Below are 24441 nucleotides of genomic sequence, written 5' to 3'. Positions count from 1 at the left end.
TCACAGAGCCTTCATTTTCTTCCCTTCTAGCAGTCAGATATGAGCCTGGACTGGCCAACTGCATTTCAAGCAGAAGGAGAGTGGCAAACACAACCCACTCTGACAGCTTAAGGTCTTTCTTCTGTGTCTTATGTTTTTCTGTGTGCAGAGTGTCTTAGCATAGAAGTATACAGTGTGGACTGTGGATTCCCAGAGACTTTCTTTCCACTTCTGCCTGTACACTGAAAGGCTGGGTAGTGTGGAGCAAATGGCTGCCCAAAACGTGGTTTTCTTTTATGGAAAGAGGGGATAGTGTTCATAGGGTCGTAGTAATGGCTAGTACGTGACAATATAAAAGAGTGCTTGAAAACAAAACACTTAAAACATAAACTAGAAAATTATTTCATCAGATTCCTTGGAGGGCCATACTGGGGACCGTTCGTGGAATGGCATTTATCTGCATGTCTCCTTTTGCCCAGGTCCACCATGAGTGCATGTCATATTCACACACACACACACACACACACACACACACACACACACACACTCATGAGCCGCTTCAACTATTGCTAGCATGACATTCGTCAGATTCTCCTGTTGTCTCTTCCTCCTCCAGGATGTCCTCAAATCCCTCATAGGCAACACTGATAGGAGCATTTAAATCCAGAGATGCCATCGCCGGGACATTATAGGGTTTTGTTAATTGCTGACCTGTATTAACATTTTAAATGGCCTTAAATTCACCCGCAAAGTCCACTCTGAGAGGCTGGAAGACAGTACATTAAATGAGGAAGAAAATCTTGGGGCAAGGGTTACTTCAAAAGCGGTAACATGCTGAAGGGGCTTCTGGGGTCTGTGCTGCTCAGGGCAGATGCTTTGCTTCCCAGGGGATGTCTGTAAAGTCTGCGTATAATTAGGGGAGGAGATGCTTTAGCCCCTGGGGAGCTATGGCTGGTTCTAAACATGCCCCCAATGCACATGAGACTATGTGAGTGTCTCAAAAATATTCACTCATTAGTCCTCACTAAGACTTTGGAACTATTGTCATCACATTTTAAAGATGAAGCTGCTGAGGTACAGTGAGCTACCCAAGATCACACAGGTCGTTAACGTGGCAGAGCTGTTTCTGGTCCAGGCTCTTCCCTCTGCTGTTTCCAAAGGGAAGGTAGACATCTGGCGAGAGACACTGTGGGATGGGGGCTACAACAGTGTGTGTAAAACATTTTGCCTGTTAAGGCTCATCATTTTTCATCCTTAAACATATTTAAGAATTTATAATATTCTTTCAACATAAAAGTCTTTCAGTGGAAATTTCACATCAAAAGCTGGGGTTGGTGGCAGAGATATATAATCCTAGCACTTGGGAGATGAGCGTAGGAGGATCAGGAGTTCTGGGTCTGCTTCAGCTACATAGTGAATTTGAAAGCACCTTAACTATGTAAAAACCAAATAGCGGAGAGAGGGGATGGGGGGAGGGACAGGGAGGTGGAAGAAGAGGAAAAAGAAGAAGAAAGGAATTCCTGTAGAATTTTGCTAATCGTGGTATACATTGGCAGTAAATACTTTAAATGACAGGTTGTTCATCTTCTCATGCATCCCTTTCCTTTCGCTCTGTCCAATGGCGGCATCCAAGTTCAGTTTTTGTTAGCAAGCCCATTTTGTCTAGAGATTTCCATGAAATGACAATGATTCATTTTCCCAGGCTTGTAATTGTATTTTTGGTACCCAGAAGCAACTGTGGCTCATTTCGCTGCTATTTGCAGATTGTGGGGAAGCCAACCCAAGCATCTGTCTTGGAGTGGCAGCCACGGGCAGCTGTGAAACTGCAGGTGTGTTGACTGTACAAGGCTGGGCAGGGAGGAGCCTTCCGCTCCCCGTACCCCAGTATCCCCAAGAGCGAGAGTACAGTGTGCGCTGGGATGAGAGATGTACCAGTTGTGAGCTGATACTTTGTCTGCTGCCTTACTCCCCGGAAAAGATAAGCTGATGTCTTTCTTCAAAATGTAATTCCTGTAGCTAATAAAATATTGGTGGACCCCAGGCTGACTGAGACTTCAGGGCCATCATGAATGTGATGACAACCAGCCTGTGACCCTTGTGTGCTACTCGCGTAGATTTTTAAATTCCTTTGAAAAGAGCTTCCATGTGGTGACTCTCTCTAAGGATAGAAATTTCTGGTATTTATACATTCTAGCAACTGAAAGGAAGCAATTCTTCATGCTCTTCTTGAGAAGGCAGCATTGGTGAAGCAGATCCTTCAGCCTGCTTTGGCTCCAGTTTGACAAGCGGCACTTCCAGACCTGGTGCCCAAATGGGTAACTGTTGCTACCGGAAATTTCTTCTGCCCCATAAAATTATTCTTCTCCGATGTGTCTGTAAGAATGGCAAGATTGCTGGGCGGTGGTGGCACACACCTTTAACCCCCCAGCACTCGGGAGGCAGAAGCAGGTGGATCTCTGTGAATTCAAGGCAGTCTGGTCTACAGAGTGAGTTCCAGGACAGCCAGGGCTGCAGAGAGAAACCCTGTCTTAAAAAACGAAAAAAAAAAAAAAAACAAGGTTACTAAACATGGCTAAATGAATCAGGTACTCATCGCAACTTCACTTCTGAAAATGACCAGAAATGCCTTACTGTGTCAGGTAGCCACCACAGCACAGCGGCTTTAAAAATGGCTGAGAGTGAGTGCATGCCTCTCCTTTTGTCCAGATGCTTTCCTTTCTGAACTTCGCTCACGAAGAGCAATGAGCGTAGCTGCTTTGCGGTCGTAGATATATAAATTCAAAGGTGCTTGCGGTGTCACAGGAGAGGGGGCATAGGCAAGCACTCCACCCTTGGGCTCAGGCTTGGGTACCGCCATTCTGTGAGCGTGTGCACGCTTGAAGAAGGGCAGCAGGTGGACGGCCTGTGTGCTTCTTGCTCCTTTGTGAAGACACCCGGGGGTCCACAGCTCACGGTGTGCAAACCTTCCCAGACATGCCTGAAAACCTTCCTTTGCCGTGTGTAGGTCACAAGGCACCCTTCTCTAAGATGTTTGATGGGCAGCATCCACCCCCTAGGGTGCTAGGCTTTTATCCCAGCAGCTGCAAGTAGGTGCTTGAGGAAGTGCCAGGCCTGGCCAGCTCTTGTGCTCGCTCAAAAGGGTTCAGACGGCAATTAACTCTAAGTGTGTTTCCTGTGCCAGAGCCCATTAGGACAATCAATATTGGCATCTGCCTTTGCATGCTTAATAAGATCCCTGTTCCTGGGCCTGTCCTGCAGAAAATGCCTTCAAAAATTCTCAAGGGCTTTACAGACATCAATAAATTAAGAGTCCTGGCAGCCCTCCATATAAGGTAACACAGAGAACAGATAGACTAGGGCTGCCTAAGACAGGGAGAGGTAGCTTGAGGGGGCAGGTGGGCAGGTAGAGGACCCCATGTTTTCAGCACCTCAGGAAGACCCCTGAAACACTATTGTAAAACTTGCAGGATGCAGTTTCAAAGGCACGGATCCATCCCGGCTTACCTTCTGTGTGACTGTCACTGTCGCTCGGGGTGTCGCTCGGGGTGCCCAGCCCCGGGCCTGAGTGCTCCATCTGGCATGCTGGAGAGCTGCCTCTCACTACTGACTCATGATTTTTTTCAGGTTTAATCATGACTCGGGAACGCAAGGTACAGGGAAATCTGTCTTGACTTTTCTTTGCTCAGGTAGGAGCCAAGGAGCTGTCGGTCTGATTCAGCGCAGAGGAACTTGTGATGTGCATTGATTTGTTAGGTGTTCCTTGTCTGCCGTAAGCTATGGGAGCGGAGGGGAGCTGAGGGGGGCCTTGGCTCGGATTTCCTGAAAGCCCTGTATCCCTTTTAGCTTCTGGGAGAAACAGTGAATCAGAGCCCTGGGAATCACCGACTGGAGCACACCCTGTATTAGGTTGTGCCTGGGGCTTTAGTCAGGAAAGCGTAGACAGAGAACTGGCCTGGAGTCTGAAGCTAGGGAGCAAGCATTCCACAGCTGTGAGTGACTGCATGCCTTGACTTTTTTTTTCTCTCTTTTTCCTTGTCTTTTTTCCCCCTACTTCTTTTCTTACTCATCATATTGTAAAGCCATCCAGGGACAATCCAGGAACTGACCTAGTCCCCAACAACAATAACAAGGTAACACTCACAGAGCCAGGGTCTCTGCTGCGCTGCCCACACGCACCATGTCACTTCTGCGCCCATCTGAACAGCTGGACTCAGAAAGCCAAGAGGATGTGCTCAAGGCTCCCTAGGTAGAATGAGCAAAACAGAATTATAAGCTTGATCGTGCATGCGTGTGTGTGCGTGTGCGTATACATGTGTTCATATGCATGTGTGTGTATGTACAAATGTGTGCTGGGTGGCAGAGTATACATGTGTGGGGGACAAAGGTCTAGCCTGGTGTCTTCCTCAATCACATTCTGTGCTGTTTGTTTATTTGTTTGTTTTGTGTTTGAGAAAGGGTCCCTGACAACCTGGAGCTCGCAAATCTGGCTCGACTTTCTGGCCTGTCTCCAGCTCCTTAGCCCTGGTGTGACAGACACATACAGCTGTTTCTCTGTTCCCGTTTGTTTGTTTTTTTACATGCTTCCTGGGGATGGGACTCAGGTCTTCATGCTTGCATAGCAAGCATTTACTAACTGAACCATCTCCCTCAGGTCCGAGAGCTCAGGGCTTCTGGCTCCAAGGCTTCAGGCTGTGGAACCCTCCTCAAACCTGCCCTCACAGTTGAATATCATCTTTCAGTCTCCTGGACGGTCAGGGCCAATACTTGACAAGCAATGTTATTTAATATTATTAGAAACCAGACATCGGTGTGACAGGTTCCACTCAGACCTCTGCATCCATGTCTCAGAAAGGCGGGGAGTAGAATTTCAGGTTCTCTGGGAGTTCTTGTCGGATTTCAGAGTGAACAGGAAATAGAAGCAGCTTCTCAGTGTATTGGCAGAGCAAGAGGTTAGCCCGAGGACTCTAGCCCCAAGAAGACTCTACCACTAGGGGAATGTTTAGCTGTCCCTGGGTGACCGTGGGCTGGGTAGCAATACTGGGAGGCCACGGCCATCCACTTAAGTTTCAGGGCCATAAAACGATAGTTCTATTTGTATCTCAGACATTACCTTGGCCAGGAGGTTGCAAGTTTAACTTTCTCAACTTGAACATTGGCTGTTGGTAGAGGGAAGGCTGAAGAGAGGATCCCTCATGCCTCCTACCAGATCAGCAGCCTCTTTGTGCTGTAGGAAGTGGTTCGAGACACACTGATCCCCATCGCAGCTCTAGTCTGTCTGCTGAAGAATCAGAAAGTGAGGCGTTAGCTGAGTTCATAGCCCACCAGACTATGAGCCTAGAAGAGGTAGTGTCTCAGCTAAGGTTTCTACTGCTGTGAAGACACCATGACCACAGCAACTCTTATGAAGGAAAACATTTCACTGGGACTGGTTTATGCTTTCAGAGGTGATAGTCCATTATTTTCATGGCAGAAAGCATGGCAGCCTTGGCCAGCAGATGTGGTGCTGAAGAGGGAGCTAAGAGTTGTACGTCTTCATCTGCAGGCAAAAGAAAGTGAACTGTATCCCACACTGGGCTCAGCCCCACAGTGATGCGCTTCCTCCAACAAGGCCACACCTCCTAATAGTGCCACTCCCTATGGGCCAACTATTCAAACACATAAGTCTATGGGGACCGTACCTATTCAAACCACCACAGGTAGCAACTTCTATCTCTCAACAGGTGATTCTAGCTATGTCTTACACATAGTTAAATTTAACTGTGAGTGAAAACAGGAAGAAGTCTTTTGTAACTAGTTTATCTTTTCTGGCCTTTCTCAACTGAGCAGGAGAGAGGAGAGATAGGATGGGGGGAAAGAGGGTAAGAAGGGGGAAATAGAGGAGGATAGACCAAAACCAGAAGGAATGTGCTATTCCAGAAGTTTCCCCAGTCAGCTTCTTCGGAGCCTTAGTATAATGGGGCATTTGACACAAAAAAAGTCCCCTTTGGCTTTGGTACTTAAGATATAAAAATCTCATCTCGTTGTCTGTGCTTAGCCCTCCCAGAACCTTGAGACTGGCCCCAAGAGAGGAAGCAAGGACATAGGGCTGTGTACTAAAATGTCTCTCCAGGTAAGGCCTCTAGACCTCATAGTGGTTGAGAATTTGGACACAACATACAAAGTATAGGGATTGACCTGACTCTCCACCCAAAGGCAATAACAACAACAACAAAACAACAAAGAAATGCCTTAAGAGTTCTCCACTCTCTTGGTCCTTACTAGTCTCTAAGAGTCTGTGGGGCGACCCTGTACATATAGATATAAATCTCTTTTTTCCCTCTCTCGCCCTCTCTCTTTCTCTGTCTCTGTATCTGTCTCTGTCTCTCTCTTTCATGTGTGTGTGTGTGTGTTTGTGTGTGTGTGGGAGATAGCTCAGTCGTGGAGGGTGTAATGCTCTTTCAGAGGACCTAAGTTCAATCCCAGCACCCACATCAGGTGCCTTACAGCCAGCCACCTGTAACTCCAGCTCCAGAGGATCCTACACCCTCTCCTTGCCTCTGCTGAAACTTATTCACATGTGCACACAGTCATACACCTAATTAAACATTTAAAAAAAAAACCTTAAGAACAAAAACATATGCAAGAAACAAAAGTCAGGCCGGCAGAGCGAATACACGAGATGAGCAGGACTGCCCGGTGCGTGCTGCATCGTCCATGCGCGGGACCAGGCCTGGATGAGCTGGTCATGCAGCTACACCAGTTCGCAGTTGTTCCAGGTCTGAAGGAAGCCAGCATTCTTGACCTTCGTATCCTGCCTTCAGCGTTAGCAACATTTCAGCATTATGTAGTCCAAAATAATCATACCTGATGCCTAACCTTGGCCAGCCGCCCCCAACGTCTTACCTCTGTGTTTAGTATTTGGTCCTAAGGAGCAAGTTCTTCGGCCATCCACCTCCTCTCATGTCTCCTCTGGTCCTGTTCCATCCGATTCCAAAAGACGGGTTTCCTGAACTCTCAGACTTCCTTCAAAAGTTGTGTTTCACGGGGAACTTAAAATTGACATAACAAGTTTATTTCCATCTTAATTTTTAAAAACCATCAGCAGATACTTTCTTGAGGACGAAATAAACTTTAAAGTTTAGAGCAATGACTGTTTTGGAGTGAGCCAACTCTTGGTTGGAATTTCAGGTCTGCACCAGTATTCCTGAGCCGGTGACATCATCTCTCTGTTCAGAATGATATGGAGTCAGAGACAAGCTGTCGTCAGACACATTCAGAAGGAGCCTGCCTTTAGTTGAATATTACCATGTTACCATCTTGAAGTTCTGGGGAGTTATTGAATAATGGGCTTGCCAAACTAACTCCAGTCCAATATTTTTGTTTATTTGTTTGATTTTGGTTTTCAAGACAAGGTCTCTCTGTGGAGCTCTGGCTGTCCTGGAACTCATTCTGTAGACCGGACTGGCCTCGAACTCACAGGGATCCGCCTGCCTCTGCCTCCCAAGTGCTGGGACTAGAGGTGTGCGCCACCACCACCTGACTCCAATCAGACGTTTTTATCAGTACATTTATTTTATGTGCAAGGGCATAAGTGCAGAGAATCAACATTTACTTTGACTTCCAGACTGTTTTGGAAAGATCTATGGAACAGTTTTAGAAGTATGTAAAAGTTGCAAAGGGTAGGGCCGAGCATTCCATACGCCTTGTCCCAGGTCATCCATATTGTCACCTCTCCCTGAACCCATCACACGGTTGTCACACGTGCAGACCTAAGGCCCGAGCTTCACTACTCCTACCCTCTCTTCACTCTGTTTAAAGTTTGCTGGCTGCCCTTCTCTGCTTCTGAATCCTATCTAATTACATTTGTCATCGTGTCTCCTTGTACTCCTCCGAGCTATGATGCAGGTGTGCCTGTGTGTGTGTGTGCGCACACACACACACACATACACACACACACACACACACACAAGCTCAGGAACAAACTCAGGCGGAGCAGGACCTTCCTTGTCTTTGAGGAACGGTCTGGTATTTAGTTACAAGTTCCTTAATTTGAGTTTGTTTGTTTGTTTTTGTTGTTTGTTTGTTTGTTTCATAGTAAGGTGGGCTGATGGGTTTGGGTGACAAATACTTAACAAGAAACTGGCTTTCATTACATCATGTCAGAGGAATATTCCACGAACCATGTTTACTCCTGTTCATGTTGGCTGCGACTGCTTGGCCAGGGTTATGTTTGTCAGACTTCTGTGTGAAGTCGTCCGCCATCCAGACCACACTCTGCAGGAAGCAAGTTACCTGCCAGGAGCACACTCAGGCTCCTCTGCCTCCAGATAGCATCTGCATAAATTGTTTCCACTCTTGCAACACAGATACTTTGCAAACTCCCGATTTATTATTCAGCTGTGTATTACATCAGTATGGCCTTAGGGATATTTATTTTATACCTTGGGTTATGATCCAGTGCTTCTACATTGATTTTGCTGGTCAGGGTGTACATTGGCTCCTGTATCTCTTTTACATACCCAAACTATTATTGTTGCTGTTGAATTATTTATTATTATTATTATTATTATTATTATTATTATTATTATTAGTGTGAGGGGCGTCACAGGAAGACCACCAGGAGTTGGTTCTCTCTTACCATCATGAGTTCTAAGAAATCAAACTCAAGTTGGCAGATGCCCTCAGCCCCTGATGGTCTCTCCATCCATCACTGTTCTTACTGAGGACCACCCTTCTTTCTGGTGCTTTAAAGTGTGCCAGGACATATTTTACAGTTCCTATCCCATTCTGTTTCTTCCTGGAGTCCCCTGTTCCTTGTATTAGAAAATATATTGGCACAGACGTGTATATAGAAGGCTTTCTTTTGGACTGCTAGCCCCCAAATCATGACACGACACGGAGATTTGTTATTAGTTACGAACACCCGGCCTTGTCCTATGCTTGTCCCACTACCTCTTTTACCTTAAATTAATCTGTTTCTCTTCATTTGCATTGTGCCTTGGGGTTATTTACCTTTCGTTCTGTCTGTCCTGTTCCATGTCTGTCTGACTGGCAGCTGCCTGATTAACCCCAGGTGTCTCCCTCTCTTTTCCCCTTGTTCTCTCTTCTCCCTCTCTTTCTCTTTGCCCACCAGCCCCACCGGTCCCTCTCCTGCCTAGTTATTGGCCATTCATCTTTTTGCTAGACCAATCAGGTGCCTTAGGCAGGTAGAGCAACAACACATCGTTGCATCCTTAAACAAAGGCAGTATGACAAAGGTGACACATCTTTACAACATTAAAAAAAAAAGCAGCACAAACATAACACATCTTTACAGCCTTCGTAATATTCTACAACACTTGTAGAAGCAGCTCATGTTCCTTATTAATCAAGAAGAGTTGACGTTTTTGTTTGTTTCTTTTGGCAGGGTTTTTCCTGTGGGAACCCAGCGTGGTGTAATCTTCTGCCTCTGTCCTGCATGCTATTATTACTGGTGTAGCCCTGTGTTAATTTCGTTTTTTTTTTTTTTTAAATTGGGTCAAAAGCTTATACTTAACCAGGCTGAATCAAATATATAAAAGTAAATGATGATAAAAAAAATACTGGGAATATTTTAAAGATTTTTTTTAAAATATTAATCAACATTTAACAATGAGAAGACATCACAGGAAAATCTAGATTTCTAGATCTTCTCTCCCTGAAGGTATCAAAGTCCACACCACTTCCACTTTTTACAGCCTCCCATTTTCCTAGTGTTCCTTTATAATCTTTGAATGTTTGAATATGTCACTCTTGGATCAAAACACATCCAAGAAAATCCCTTAGTTAAATTACACAGTTTAGCCCGTGAACGAGGGCCAGTTGTCATCGCCCAATCAGATCTGAGAGGGCAGCTTTGGTTTCCTCTGGTTCCTGCCTGTTTACCTTGATTTTTCTCATGTGTAGACAAATGGCACCATTGCTTGCTTAGGGGGAAGGAGCTTCCCTCAGCCTGTGCGCTGTCGTCTCTGCACCAGGCAATCCCAGACCCCCTCAGCCTGTGTGTGTTCTGTCGTCTCTGCACCACGCAGTTACAGCCTCCCTCGGCATGCGTGTGTTCTGTCGTCTGTGCACCACGCAGTTACAGCCTCCCTCGGCATGCGTGTGTGCAGTCTACCATGCTGCTGACTTGAACCTTCTTAGGTTCCATCTAGAGAGATTCCCAATAGTTATGTTCCAACTTCAGACTAACTTCTTGTTTTGGGGGTCTGGAAAGCCCTCTTCACACTGGAGCCTACACCCTGTTCTTTCTGGACCCTCCTCCCTTTCCTAGAAGGTCAAATTATGTTTTAGTTTTATAAAACTCTCTCAGCACATCCAAGACCCTGGGTCTAGTCCTTAACACTGCAAATTAAATTACAAAAATTAGTTACTCCCCCCTCCCCCAACCATCTTCCCTTCCACCACTTTGTATCCCAGGATTATTTGTCAATCAATCCTGTATTATTGCAAATGTTAGAAGCTCTGAGATCTGCATGTTGAGGTTTTTCTGTCCAGATACAAACAGGCACTTGAATATAACTGTGAAGCAGAGTATGCAGAAGGAAATGCCTCTCCTCACTACCAGGGAAAGGCTGAGTGAGAGATAACACTTCTCCAAGCTACTGAGCGAGAAATGTGGATTAGTTTTCACTGCAGGTCAGCGTACGTCTGTGGCAGTTTCCAGGGGCTTTTTCATTAGTGGTAATTCTCGGGCTGTGACATGAGGGCCGGAGCTGGGAGTTGCAGAACTAAGCGTTCATTACCTGTCTATCACTCCCGCTTATGCGCCCTCTCGTTCGCTTGTTTTACTCATTCACCACTCAGGCTGCAGTAGCAAAGGTACCTGAAACTGGGGCTAGGAAACATGTCTCCGTTTTCACAGTTCTAGAGGCTGGGAAGTCCAACCTGGCACTGCGCTTGCCGACCTGATGAGAGCCTAGTTCACAGAGCGGTGTGCTATGACGTCACATAAGGATTTCTTTCCGTTTTTTTTTTTGTTTTGTTTTGTTTTGTTTTGTTTTGTTTTGTTTTTGAGACGGGGTTTTTCTATGTAGCCCTAGTTGTCCTGGAACTCACTTGGTAAACCAGGCTGGCCTCGAACTCAGAGATGTGCCTGCCTCTGCCTGGCATTAAAGGCATGCACCGCCATGCCTGGCTACACCAGGGTGGTTAGGGAGGGGCTAAGACCATTTATGAAATTGCCTCTCTCCTGATCTTATTGTCACCACCCCCTGCTAATATTATCATTCGGGGGCAGTGAAGACTCACCCCCAGGTGAGGAGGATTGTAACTTGTATTTCCTCAATGAATGCTTCCTGAGAACCATCGTACGCTGGCTACAGTAGCTGACAGGGATGTAACTGTGAACAGATACATTCTCTGATGCTACAAACTCTGTAGTCTTCTAGGGGAAAGAGCAACCAAAGGTGGGGGGTGGGGACAATGTAAGATACTGTGTTAAGTACCAACATGGGAGAAATACAGGGTGCGAGGCAACTAGACTGAGGGTGGGGTGAGCCGGGAGAACATTCTGGAGGGAATAATACTTTAGTTGAAGTTTGTATAGCAAATGGGAGTTAGCCAGACAAAAGTCCGCAGGGCACTGCAGAACTGGCTCACAGGTGAAGAGCCTGTGCTGTTCATACACAGAACGGTTGTGAGTCTCAGCACCTACGTGAGGTGGCTCGCGGCTTCCTATAACTCCAGCTCGATGGCACTCCTCAGACACTGCTCTCTAGTGCGCTCTCCACCGTGAATACACATCATTCAATTTTTAAAAACCTATTTTTGCAGGGGGCTGCTGGTGAAGAGATGGCTCAGTGGTTAATGGCATTTGATGTTCTTGCAAGATGTCTCAGGTTCGGTTCCTGGCTTTTCCGATGGCAACTGGCCACCTTCTGTCATCTCCATTCCCAGAGGATCCCACTGCCTTCTGTTAGCCCCCATGGATAACAGGCATGCTTGTGCTGTACGTACTGACATGCAAGCAGACATGTAGATATAAAGCTAATTGTCTTCAAAAGAAAACATAAAGCCCCAAAACCAAAACTCTGGTATGTGGCAAGAAATCCAGCTAAGCCTGGAGTCGGACGCAAGCGGAAGAATCTCGGCTCCTAATGGTTGCAGTAGAGCTGCAGGCTGTAAGATCCAGAGATGACTCTCTGCAGATAGAGAGGTGCATGTGTGTAAAATCACGTTTAATAGCTTTGGTTTCACCCTGGAGGCAGGAAGCTAGTGGCCTTAGAGTTCTGTACGGACAGAGGTCTTGGTCCGGTTTGCCCGTTAGGAAGGTTTCCCACCTGCCAGGCGGAGAGAGAGCTGCGCTAATAAAATAAGGGGGCCTGAGAGGGGAGCTGCATGCACCTTGCAGGAGGTGCTGCAGGTAGCAATGCTGGTGGCATGAGCTGGGGGGAAGGCCGAGGGGTTTAGAAATGGAAACCGCCCAGACAAGATGTGGCATTGATGATGCACTAAATGGAAGACTCTCCTGGTGAATAAAGGATCTTTTATTTGTGAGGGTGCTCAAATATCACATCCAAGAGAAGGTCTTGACACCTTTTGCGTGCTGAGATCACATTCCTAGGCCACCATTCCTTTCCCAAGCTACCGAGGGATAGCCTGCCTGCCTGCCTCCCTCTTTCCTTTATTTCTTCTTGATCACTTCTAGTGTCCATCCATAAGGAATACTGTGCTTCAGTTTTCTGGGATCTTCCCCAGTGTGTGTCCGTACTGTGACAGCCGAGGCCGAGAACAGAGGCAACCGTCCAGGAGACGTGTGTGGGTGAGGGGCAACCTGCGGTAGCTGGGTAGTGGTGCTGGAGATGCGGAAGATGCGTACTGTGTTTACAGTTGCTCCTTTGTGCGACCGAAACAGTACTTTCTATGCCTGGCAAATAGCATGTCTGAACGAATTAATAATCTGTTTCAAACATATAATCACATGTTAATCTTCCCCTTTCTTTGGCTCCCACCACTGTGAGAGACCAGAGGACAACACAAAGAGGCTGGGGAAGGGGAGAGAAAGGGACGTGAAGAGTCGAGGGGTGGCCGGTTTCTTTCTAACCATTTGCAGCTGTCAGCTCGTTTGGGGACTTTTTTTTTTTTTCTTTTTAGGCAGAGGAACAAAGTCCTGCTCCACGCAATTGTTTTCTTTGGCAGAGCGAACAGACACTTTCTCGAGGCGCACATTGAGATAATACAAAACATCTGCTCAGAGAGCTCCGTCCCTGCAGCTGCGTGCGTGCGTGCGTGCGTGCGTGCGTGCGTGCGTGCGTGCGTGCGTGCGTGCGTGCGCCTGAGCAGCCTGGAGAACGGGCGGCTTCTGCCGATGAGAATGGGCAATGTGGCTGGGTGGGAAGAGCAAGCGAGTAAACAAAGAGGAGGGGATGCAAAGTCTTCAGAAACATCTGTGCTCGTTTCTCCTCCTCCTCGTGATCCAACGGCATTGTGTCTGGCAAGAATTCTGGAAATGGTGTGTTCTCAGTGCTGCTGCCAGAAGAAGTCTTTTTTCTTTTCTCACGTGTGAGGGATATTGTTTTTCTTCGTGAGCTATTAAGAATGAGTGATTTTTATGACTTGTGGAGGGATTTTCATATGCACACTCCTATTGCTTGACTCCAAAGACAAAAAGGACAGCACAAATGCCCTCAAACCTGCATGGTGGCTTCGAGGAGAAAGGTGGACATTTCTAGTTGTGACTGACATGAGATTGGGGTCCCAGAAGGCTCAACTGGGGCATCAGGTTTCATGACAAGCTCCTTGGGCAGTTCGCATGGTGCGCCCCCCTATCAGTTTTCTTCCAAATTGGCTTTTCAGAAAAAGCTCTCAGAAAAACACATACGTCTCCTGTTGTTGGGGAAAGAGCATCTTCACCTGTCCTGGTTCATTTGCCTCCCTTGATAGCATCTGAACTGTGACAAGGAGGAGTTGGCTATAGCAGTAGGACCACCTGACACCATCACCGTGAGCCTGCTCTGTGTCTGCCTGCTCTGAGCTTCAACCACATCCCTCTGCTAAGGATACTGAGTCTCCCGGGAGTTAGAATAGCAGCCTGCCCCGGGGTGAGCACAGGAAGATTCCACAGCTGGAATAGGACGCAGCTACGACCCATGTCCAAGCCAGATGTTGAGCCAGTGCCCTAGCCCTGACACTTAGGTTCGGAGAAGTAAATAAAAGTCAGGCTACCGTACCGTATTCCACCTTCATCTTCTATCAAGTCTGCTTCTTTGATCCTGCCATTTGGATGGGATCAAAGGAGCTGTGAGAACTTCCTGAAGGTTCCCAGCAGGGTGGAAAGCAATGGTCTTTTAGAATTTGCACACTTGAGTTCAGACCCCTTTCGTCTCAAGTCCTGGTAGCTCTGGAAGCCCTGAGTTGGTCCTGTCCCTTTCCAAGCTTTGACACCACTGTCAGGTATGACAGAGGAGCTCCACCCTGTCCGGAGAGAAATCTAAACAGCTTGTTCATAGCCATCCTGCCCAGGCTCTATGCTGGGCAATAATGAATCATCTGTGGGGGAGACTGACACAGCCCCTGTCTTTATGTAAGGCATAGTCCCAAAGCAGGATTCTTAATAACTGTGCTATGGTCTGTGACCTGCACAAGAAGACCTCAGGAGAAAGAGAGCAGATGCCGTAAGGAAGAACAGTCATTGTCTAGGTGTCTACAAGGGCTGAGGAATCAACAGGTTGCTTGTGGAACTTATGGTATTTGGAGAGAGTTCTCTAAAGTCTGCAGAGACAGGTTCTCCTGCTCTGTTCCTCCAGAGCCCAGGTTTCAGCCCACCGCTGACCACAGCCACAGCCTCGCTGCCAAGCGTTGACTTTTCTCACCAGGGGAAAGAATGAACATCTCAAAGCTCTGAAACTGCCCCTTTAGGTCTTGTCCAGCTTTGAACCCTTTGTCAGTCTTTTGTCTTCTCTGAAGCGCTCTCTCCTTCTCTCTCTCTCTCTCTCTCTCTCTCTCTCTCTCTCTCTCTCTCTCTCATCTATAAAAGAGGGATCACACAAGCCACGATTTGTTTTTCTTTAGAAGAGTCTGAAAAGGAACTCTTCATGGGCATTTGAGGCTCTAGTAGCCGGGAGGGTAGAGGAAAGAAAAAGCAAGCAAGAAAAAAATGGGTTAAAACTCAGAATTTCCTGGAATTTTTATTTAATTTTCTTTGGGAGAAAAGAGATTTACTAAGTCGGAGATGAAAGGGAAGTCTGCACACAGAGGCCCCTGAGAAGTTACAATCTGTGCTAGGTTTAGCTCTCTCGCTGAATGTGGCCTGGAGATCAGACGTTGTGGTTAGACAATTCATAAACGCAGCAGGGCTTCGTTTGGATGCTGGCTCCTGACAGAGTACCAAGACCTCTGGATCAGCAGCCAGGGCTGCAGAGCTGTCTTGTCAGCACCCAGCCCTTAGACCCACCTCACTCTTGCTCTAGTTCCCTGGCCTGCCTGCCTCCTTCCCAGCCTGGAACAGAGTCCTGCTGGAACTCTGCCCAGACTTGTTTCTTCCTCTCTTTCTGGAATCTGAGTTCATCCTAGCCCTACTTTAGGTTCACTAATTCTGCTTCAGTACTGGTCCATTTGTGAAGGCCACGGCACACCACATGACCCAGGGTCATCCATCACAGGACCCAAGGTCATCCAAGTGCTGGGTTTTTGTCTGTCATTTCTTTGTAGGTCACTCATCTGAGTATGTTCTCTTTTTGGAATCCTAAAATTTCCCGGCTTTAATCTGAGGGTCACAGGATGTGAGATAGACTTAGCTATCAGCTGTAAGTCACCGAGAGATCTGCCAGCCATCTTTCTCATTTTCTATCTCAATTCTTATCTACCTGTTCAGAATGATTGTCACACACTTGGCTGGGTTATCATAAAGTCAGAGTTTAACTCCAAACCTTTAAGACATGCGGCTGCTGCAGCGGAGACTGCTGGTGAGCACTGTCCTTAGACATGCATCTGCTGCAGTGGTGACTGCTGTTGAGCACTGTCCTAAGACATGCATCTGCTGCAGTGGATACTGCTGGTGATCTCTGTCCTAAGACATGCATCTGCTGCAGTGGTGACTGCTGTTGAGCACTGTCCTAAGACATGCATCTGCTGCAGCGGAGACTGCTGGTGAGCACTGTCCTAAGACATGCGTCTGCTGCAGCGGAGACTGCTGGCGAACACTGTCCTAAGATATGCTTCTGCTGCAGTGGAGACTGTTGGTGAACACTGTCAATATACCTTTCTGATTGAGTGCAGTGACTGAAGTTTTCTTTTACCAGCTGGAAACCTTGATCGAAAGAATAATAGAGTTAATGATTAAGAAAAGGGAATTTCAAAAAAAAAAAAGGGAATTTCAAATTCTTTCTTTCTCCCCTACAGGCTTGACAGTGTTCTTCATTACAAAGTTCTCCCTTCTTTCAGAAACAGCACGCAGCATCCCATGTCAAAACTATACCATGACTGGCAAAAAAAGCTCCCATCTCTGCTGTGGGCCTTCCCCTCTCTAAAACAGGAAGTGCTGAATTCACGTATTACTGAAATAAGACCATTATTCTTTCTTGATCTGTTTTGGTTGATACATTCCCTGCCTCCCTTGTGCCAGAGACTTTAAAAAGTAGAACCGAAGTATGAAATACTTCCACCGTTTGTAGAACTAGTCCCTAGGCAAGACATACACATGAAAAGCTTATGGAAAATATGCAGCGTAGTTAATGATTAAGAAAAAGGAATCTCAAGTTCTTTCTTCCTACCCTACAGGCTAGACAAACTTGGTCTACATTACAAAGTTCTCCATTCTTCCAAAACCACCCCTCCCCATTGGCAACTAAGTATCCATTGCTGACCTGTTCCTGGGATGGCATCTCCTGATGCCGTGGACTTCTTTCTCCCTGCCCTGCCCTCTCCATCGCCTTGTTTGCTTGTTTGTGCCCCTGTGCTGTTGAAGAGTAAATTTCAGATTCTTCATTATGCTGGGCCGTTGAGTGCTATGTCTACTACAGGTCTCAATGCAAGTCAAACTGCAAAGGTACCTACCTGTACTTTGGGTTTTAGAATTTGGCCAATTTGAGATCCCAGCCACCCTGTTGTGTGGAACTATAGCCCATACTTCAGAGCCTCTGTGTTACTCATCTGTGAAATGGGAATGATTAAACTACCTTACAGGGAATGATGGCTTATTCAGTCTCCTGCAGCTTCCCTCACTTGTCTTAGAGGAAGTCCAGTCATAGCTGTAGGGCACTCTTTGAAAGATTCTGGGCTCTCTCTCTTGGTATTCAGTGGCAGTTTAGTGGCCCTATTTCACCCGGGAAAGCTCTAAAACTCAAGTAGCTGCCCCCACCCCGTCTTTGCCCTGGGTTTGTTTCATCCCTGGATCCTAGCACCTGTTGCCACATCGTTCAGCCACCACGCTGCACCCACATTCTCCCTGAGTTTGTTCAGTGCGTTGACTTTCAAGAAGAGCTGGTATCCACACAGGGACCTGGAGAGGCAGATTCCATCACAACCAGCTGCCAGACAGATTCTGTCTCTCCTGTTCTGCCCTGGAGGGATGAGGATACCAGGAGAGTCCCCTGACAGACCTCTCATGGCAGATAACTGCCCCTGGTTCCTGTAGAGTAAGAACAGCAAGACTCCAGGCTTCTGAGGACCTGGGGCATCCATATGATAAAGCTCTACAGTGATCTGGAAGCTGGTGATCTCACCTGTCCTTTCTGGACAAGGAAATTTTCCTCATAACAGTGACTGGATGCAGAGGGATGGGGTCATCCCCCTTTGTGAGCTCCTGCTATATTCTAGGCACTGTAGGACAATCTTACACACTGTGACACCCTCCCCACTGCAGAGCAAGAAAAGCCTTGCTTTAGAGCTGAGAAACCAAAGGTTAAATAACTGGCCCTGGTCATAGAGCTGGAAAAGGAGGGCGAGTAGGAATTCAAGCAAAGTCTGTTTGACTTTGAAGTCCATTACAGCTGGGTTCCTACTAAAGGCAGAGTAAACAGCAAGAGTGTGCGGAGCTTTCAGAGGGAGAGGGGAGGTGCCAGTTTGCTGCTCGCCGCCTTCACCCAGCTGACTGTGGGATTTGAGGGCCTCTTCCAGCTACCTGCTCTCTCTGCATCGCGAAAACATAGCCCCTCAAAGAGATGGAGGGAGGGAGTGGGGGGCGCACCGTCTGTGAATTGTCCACCTTGGGAACAACATCTTGGAAGGGAAACACTTTGAATGGAAATTTGTAAATGGGCAGCTTTGTGGGGTGCGTCTAGTGGTAGATGTTTTGTTTTAGCGGCAGGAATTTTCAGAACTTCAGATGAATTGTTAGCCATCTTAAAAGGCAACAGGTTTACATAAAACTCCAGACTTCTGAAATTACCTTGAAAAATCCCAAGTGAGCCTTCATCCTCCTCTGGCCACCGGTGACTGGAGTTGAGCAGCCAGCCCCTTGTGCTTGAAAGTGGACAGTGCTCTTTAATCAGGTACCGTCCTTTTTCCCTTGGGTCCTCTCTGGTGGTACAGAGTACCAGTTCTGCCTCTCCACTGCAGCATCCCCGCCCCCAGCCACCATTTTTCTCCTCTTGGAAATAAGGGTCGAAAAGACCCTTCCTAGCCGGGTGGTGGTGGCGCACGCCTTTAATCCCAGCACTCGGGAGGCAGAGGCAGGCGGATCTCTGTGAGTTCGAGACCAGCCTGGTCTACAAGAGCTAGTTCCAGGACAGGCTCCAAAACCACAGAGAAACCCTGTCTCGAAAAACCAAAAAAAAAAAAAAGAAAAAAAAAAAGAAAGAAAAGAAAAGACCCTTCCTAGTGTCTTCATACATCTTTCTGTTCCTCTAGGGGTGCCCTTCCCAAAGAACTTCCTTCAGATCTGCAAGAAGATCCTGTGCCGTCTGTTTCGGGTCTTCGTCCACGTCTACATCCACCACTTTGACCGGGTCATTGTGATGGGGGCAGAGGCGCATGTCAACACCTGCTACAAACATTTCTATTACTTCGTCACGGAAATGAACCTCATAGACCGCAAAGAGCTAGAGCCCTTGGTAAGTGTCTCGGAAGCTACGGAAAGCGGAGGGGGGGGGGATAGGAGGGAGTTGCAGAATTAGACAGCATTCAGTAACCAGCAAAGAGCCAGGGTGCATCAAAATGTCTATTGCAACCACGTAAATGTCGGAAGTTGCTCTCCAGGAGGTGATAATGTGTTGATATTATTCCTATATAATGATTTGGGCCAAGGAAGCTAGATTTAATACTCAACTCTAAAATCATAGAGACACTTTAATTTTCTTTTGGTTTTTGGTTTGTTTGTTTTAAGATTTATGTATTCATTATGTATACAGTGTTCTGTCTGCATGTATACCTGTAGGCCAGAAGAGGGCGTCAGATCTCATTACAGATGCTTGTGAGCCACTATGTGGTTGCTGGGAATTGAACTTAGGACCTCTTGAAGAGTAGCCAGTGCTTTTAACTATCTGCTAAGCTATCTCTCAAACCCCCTGGTTTTTGGTTTTTCAAGGCAAGGTCTCTCTATGTAGCCCTGGCTGTCCTGGAACTCTTGAGCTGTAGACCAGGCTATCCTCGAACTCATAGATTCGCCTGTCTCTGCCTCCTCCCAAGTGCTAGGATTAAAGGCGTGTACTACCACCACCCGACTGAGCCACTTCTTTGGTCTGTCACTACTAGTGACAGTGATGCTCAGAAACATTACTTTCTTTAGTCAGTAAATGAGCACTGAACACCCGCTGCCTGTCGGCTGCTGGGCACACAAAGTCAGACACCGATAGAAGCCAGTCCTAAGGAAGAGTTCTGTGTCATAGGGAATTTACTCATCCCAATTTCCCTGGGGTGAAGCCATCGTAGGTAGATCATTTGCGATTAAGAACATTTGAGATTAAGCTAGCTTTGTAATACGGATGAGTGGAATCTGCTTTCATTCTATTGTTTTTAAAAGAGATTTATTTTTGTTTTGTGTATGCGTGTTTCGCTTGCATATATACTTGCGCACCGTGTGTGCATGGAGTGCCTGCCTGTGGAGGCCAGAGAAGGGTTGCAAATCCCCCGGAACTGGAGTTACAGGTGGTTGTGAGTTGCCACGTGGGTGCTGGGAATCCAACCTGAGTCCTGAAAGAGCAACAGGTGCTTTTAACCACTGAGCTGTCCCTCTGTGCCCTGTGTTTACTTTCTTCAAAAGTATCTTTCGCCCTTGGCTTTAGCATGTGATCGAGATCAAGGACCTTCGAAACCTTTGTGATAGGTTCACTTTAATGTGGATGCTGGTCTCACAGGTAGCCCCAGTGACACTAGTGAGTCCCTCCCTACCCAGTAGGATACATTGCTTTATATTAAAATCATGTTTTTTTTTTCCTTGAGAGAGTTAAAAATGTAGCTTTGCTAAATATAGTTGGCAAAACAAGCTTTATCCGAGTCTTTTTGAATGTTGACCAAAAGAGCCCAGGTGTCTGCTCTCCTCTTTCCCCTCTTTCTTTGTCTGCACAATTGAAGTGATGTTTTATTATTATTTGGGTATCTGAGATCAACAGCTCACATGACTATGCCCAGAAAGATACTGTGTTATATTCACATAGCCTCCTAATAAGAGCTGAGCCCAACTGTGCGGGGAAGCAGCAGATGGGGAGGAGCCAGAGCGGGCAGACAAACAGGTGTGAGGTATACTCATTTGAAGGATCTCAGCAGCCTCGGCATGCAGGCCGCACCTGTTACTTGTCCTGCAGTCATTGGTCTGACAGCCTGATGTGGGCGGTGCTTGGCTGTGGGCTCTAGACTGGCTGGTTTATATTGGCTGTGTGTGTGTGTGTGTGTGTGTGTGTGTGTGTACGTGTACGTGTGTACGTACACAACTGTGAGTCAACAGTTTGCTTTCTCAGGTATTAACTAGTGGGAGGGGGTGGGGGGGTCCCTCTTGAGGTCATCAAGATCCCAGGGATTAAAGAAGCAAAATGCAAAAATAAAATAAAGATTAAAAATGAGCGACATATTAGCTCTACATGTGGTATATCTATATCTAGTAAAGAAAATGGTGGTGGATCTTCTGTTATGAACTAGGAGTCTAATTCATGGTCTAGAATTACACCCCGGAATACACACCAAACCGTTTACTTTGCATGCAGTTGAGATGTCCCTCACGTTGTTGGTTAATTGGTTAAAGAATAGGTGGTCGTCTTCACTTTCTTTCCATTGGGTTCTCAGGAAGCTTTTGGGACAGCCACCAAGTGATCTCTGAGCATCGCTGTAGGACTCCTGTGAAAATAAGGCTAAAGGCATTGGTGGTGGGTTTGCTAGTTTGTTCAGTATCGAGACTGCTGGGCGTAAATAACCAGCCCGGGAGTAAAAGGTTGTGCAAACAACTCGGGAGTGTGAGCACTGGAAACCGTTGATAAAGCTAATCTCAGAAAATGTCAAGGACGTGGAAAGAGAGGGGCTTGTGAGTAAAGAGACACAAAAGCAGCTGCGGCTGGGCCACAGAGTCGAGGTCCCAATGGGATGACACCTAGGTAGATAGGAACAAGTCCCCAGAGGCCACCAGAAGTAAGAGTGCTGCTAGACACCCTTCGGTGTTGCTGAGTTAACAGACAGACGTTAGATGGACAGGGCTGAGCGTCACAGGGCTGAGCGTCACAGGGCTGAGCGTCAAGGTCTCCCTTGTGCACAGAAGCATAAAGGCTACTGTGGGGAAAATCAGCAAGGAGAGAAAGCCTTTCTCTGCCGTCTAAATTCTCTCCGTTGTATTCTGTTCCTGAAGAAAGGCCCCAGGAGCCGGAGAACCTGGTAGTGCCAGGAGCCGCCTTGCAGCCTCCCAGCCAGACTCTGAACAAGTCAGTATTCTAGAAAGAACTTGTTTGGGGACCTGGGAGAAAAAACATGATTGTCCTCACTGGGAGTTGTTAGTAGTAGAAGTGACAAGAGAAGTAGTGGGTGCCCCCCCCCAAGTTTGTACTTCTTTAACACGTACTTAAAATTGTTTTCTTCCCACATTTATCTTTCTGTTGGTCATTGCGACAGGGAGTTTAATTGTAATAAGAGGCAGTAGTAAGTAGTCTTTAAAAAATTATGTGAAATTATGTGTTTATACAAACTCAAACCTGTAAATCACAGGACTGGATACTGTGAATGTTTATGAGTCTAGTGATCACGTGATGGCCAGGTGTGGTGATGCATACCTGTAATCCCAACACTCGAGACGTATCCTCAGGAGGATTGCTGCAATTCTGAGTCTACATGGTCAGTTCCAGGCCAATCAAGGCACTGTAGAGAGAACCTGTTCCCAAAATAGCAACAACGGGGGCTGGCGAGGTGACTCTGCTGTTAGAGCCCTGGCCGCTCTTCCAGAGGACCGGGTTTGATTTCTAGCACCTTCGAGGGGCAGTTCACAGCTGTCTGCAACACCAGTTCTGGGAAATTCGACAACCTCTTCTGGCTTTTGTGGGCACTAAATATACACACGGTGCACAGACATATATGCAGGGGAAGTACCCATGCACATAGAATACAATAATCTTAAGAACCCACAACAACTATATGGTGCCAGGCTCAATTGCTGGGCAGATCACTAAGAGTGTTAAACCCGTGGGTTGGCACTGATGGCATTGTGTTCGTTGATGTTGCTGGAATTACCTGGCTCTACGTCTAATGTTGCAGAATTGCAAAGTGCATATTATAATCAGAGTTAGCATACCAAATCAATACACTTCAGTTAGTACAGTATTTTCTTACACTTATTTATTGTGGGGGAGTGTGCTCGTGTTTAGACGTGTGCTAGTGTTTGTACACGCAGCTGCACACACGTGCACACATATGTGGAGGCAGAGAACAACCGTGGCAGTCAGTTCTCTCCTTTCATCATGGCTCCCAGGATCAGGACATCTAGCTTGGTGGCAGAGGCCTGTACTCATGGAAACATCTCACTGACCCCAAATCCTTGTATTTTTATTTTGGATAGTTCAGCTACTCTATATGTTCAAAGCAAATTGTTGAGATATTATGGTTTATATAAAAGAGATGGGGGACACTTACAACAAAGCCTAGAAAATATGCAATCACGAGTATCTTCTGCATCCCCAGAAGATGAATAACCAGGACTTTGTCTTCAAATTCTGGTCGTGCATTCTTCAGAGTGTAGTGCAGCAAGAGGTCAAAGGACAGCATTTGTTCAGCCAATTTCCCTCAAAACAGCAGCGTTCCCAGAAGTCCTCCACCGTCAGTGGGCCATTGCTGGAGTCAGGCTTAGCATTTCACAGGGGGAATCTTGGAGCCTCACCTGGGTCTTCTCATCTCCCATGTATGGGCACAGCCTTTCGTGTCAAGGGTCAGCCGGTTGCACTGGAGCAGTGCCAGCTGAGCTTCTAGCACATGGCTTCTGTGGAGGGTCCAGGACCTCACAAGGGTAGGACACTCAGAATCACACACAGCCAGCATAAGACCCAACCCCAGGGCTCGAACCCCAAACCTTCGCTTACTAACTTGTAACCAACCTTTAACAAGACACTCATTTTTTTTTTTTTTTTTTTTTTTTTTTGGATTTTCGAGACAGGGTTTCTCCGTAGCTTTTGGTTCCTGTCCTGGAACTAGCTCTGTAGACCAGGCTGGCCTCGAACTCAGAGATCCTCCTGCCTCTGCCTCCCGAGTGCTGGGATTAAAGGCTTGCGCCACCACCGCCCGGCCGACACTCAGTTTTTGAAACCATCATTTTCCTCATTCACGGAGTCACCATAAAGGAATTACAAAAATTAAAAGATCAGGCACACAGAGTCAGTACTTAAGAAATGTTAGCTATTAAGTCAGGTAATGGATTTACAGTAATTAGTACTCAGTAAGTAGAACAACCCCGCTCCTCCCTTCCCTGATTCTCGTGACTTTTCATCCATCCTAGTGGCTCCTTAGGTAGCCTCAGAGCAAACATAGTTAGCTGTCTTTGTGTCTGTATCTCCCTTGGGTTGTCAGTCCTGTGAGGACAGCTACTAAATAAAATATAGTCCTGAATTGCCCATGCTTGGTACATAATAAATACGTGAAATGTTTTTTGGTTTTTGTCTGTAATTTGGGAAGAGCCGTTTAAGGATGAGGTGCCTCTGTTACGAAAGATTACATATAGCCATTCCTCCCTGGTACCACCTTATGTCATAATTGCCACTTAACACATTTATGGGGACTAAAGCTTCATCCTGACTGATTTATAATAGAGAATAAAAGCAAATTAAGATGCAGAGCCATGCAGGGGTGTGTTTAAACTATAGACCTGACAGAATAAAATGGGGCTACAGCACCTCGACATTCTCTGCCCAGATTACAGCTGAACTCACCTGGGAAACGTTGAATGCTCTCATCCCGCCTCAGTGTCCTGGTGCCCCAGACGCCAGGTAGCCGGCCCTCTCTATCCGAGCGCTGGAAGTCCTGGGAAAACCTTGGTCTGCAGCAAACTGGGACAACTGTTCATCCGGTCTGGCTCTGAGTAGGAAATCAATTTGGAATTTTGACACTGTGAAGAGGTCGCCCTGGCCA

The 24441-nt window shown here is 46.8% G+C and overlaps 1 protein-coding gene across 4 annotated transcripts in view; it reads left to right on the top strand.

The window, feature by feature from the left end:
• Mob3b (MOB kinase activator 3B) overlaps window positions 1-24441 on the top strand; it is a 166657-nt gene that overhangs the window by 114867 nt on the left and 27349 nt on the right. For all 4 annotated transcript variants that reach the window (XM_050145442.1, XM_050145440.1, XM_050145439.1 and 1 more), the window contains exon 3: window positions 18766-18968. In XM_050145442.1, the coding sequence (XP_050001399.1) occupies window positions 18766-18968 (203 nt within the window). The remainder of the gene's footprint in view (window positions 1-18765; window positions 18969-24441) is intronic.

The sequence above is a fragment of the Alexandromys fortis genome, unplaced genomic scaffold (genome assembly GCF_014885135.2).
Source record: "Alexandromys fortis isolate MF-2015 unplaced genomic scaffold, M_Fortis_MF-2015_v1.1 scaffold_2_26212498_36691700, whole genome shotgun sequence".
In the NCBI taxonomy this organism is placed as follows: Eukaryota; Metazoa; Chordata; class Mammalia; order Rodentia; family Cricetidae; genus Alexandromys; species Alexandromys fortis.
Note: the sequence above shows the minus strand (reverse complement) of the source record. Positions and strands in the feature narration are given on the sequence as shown.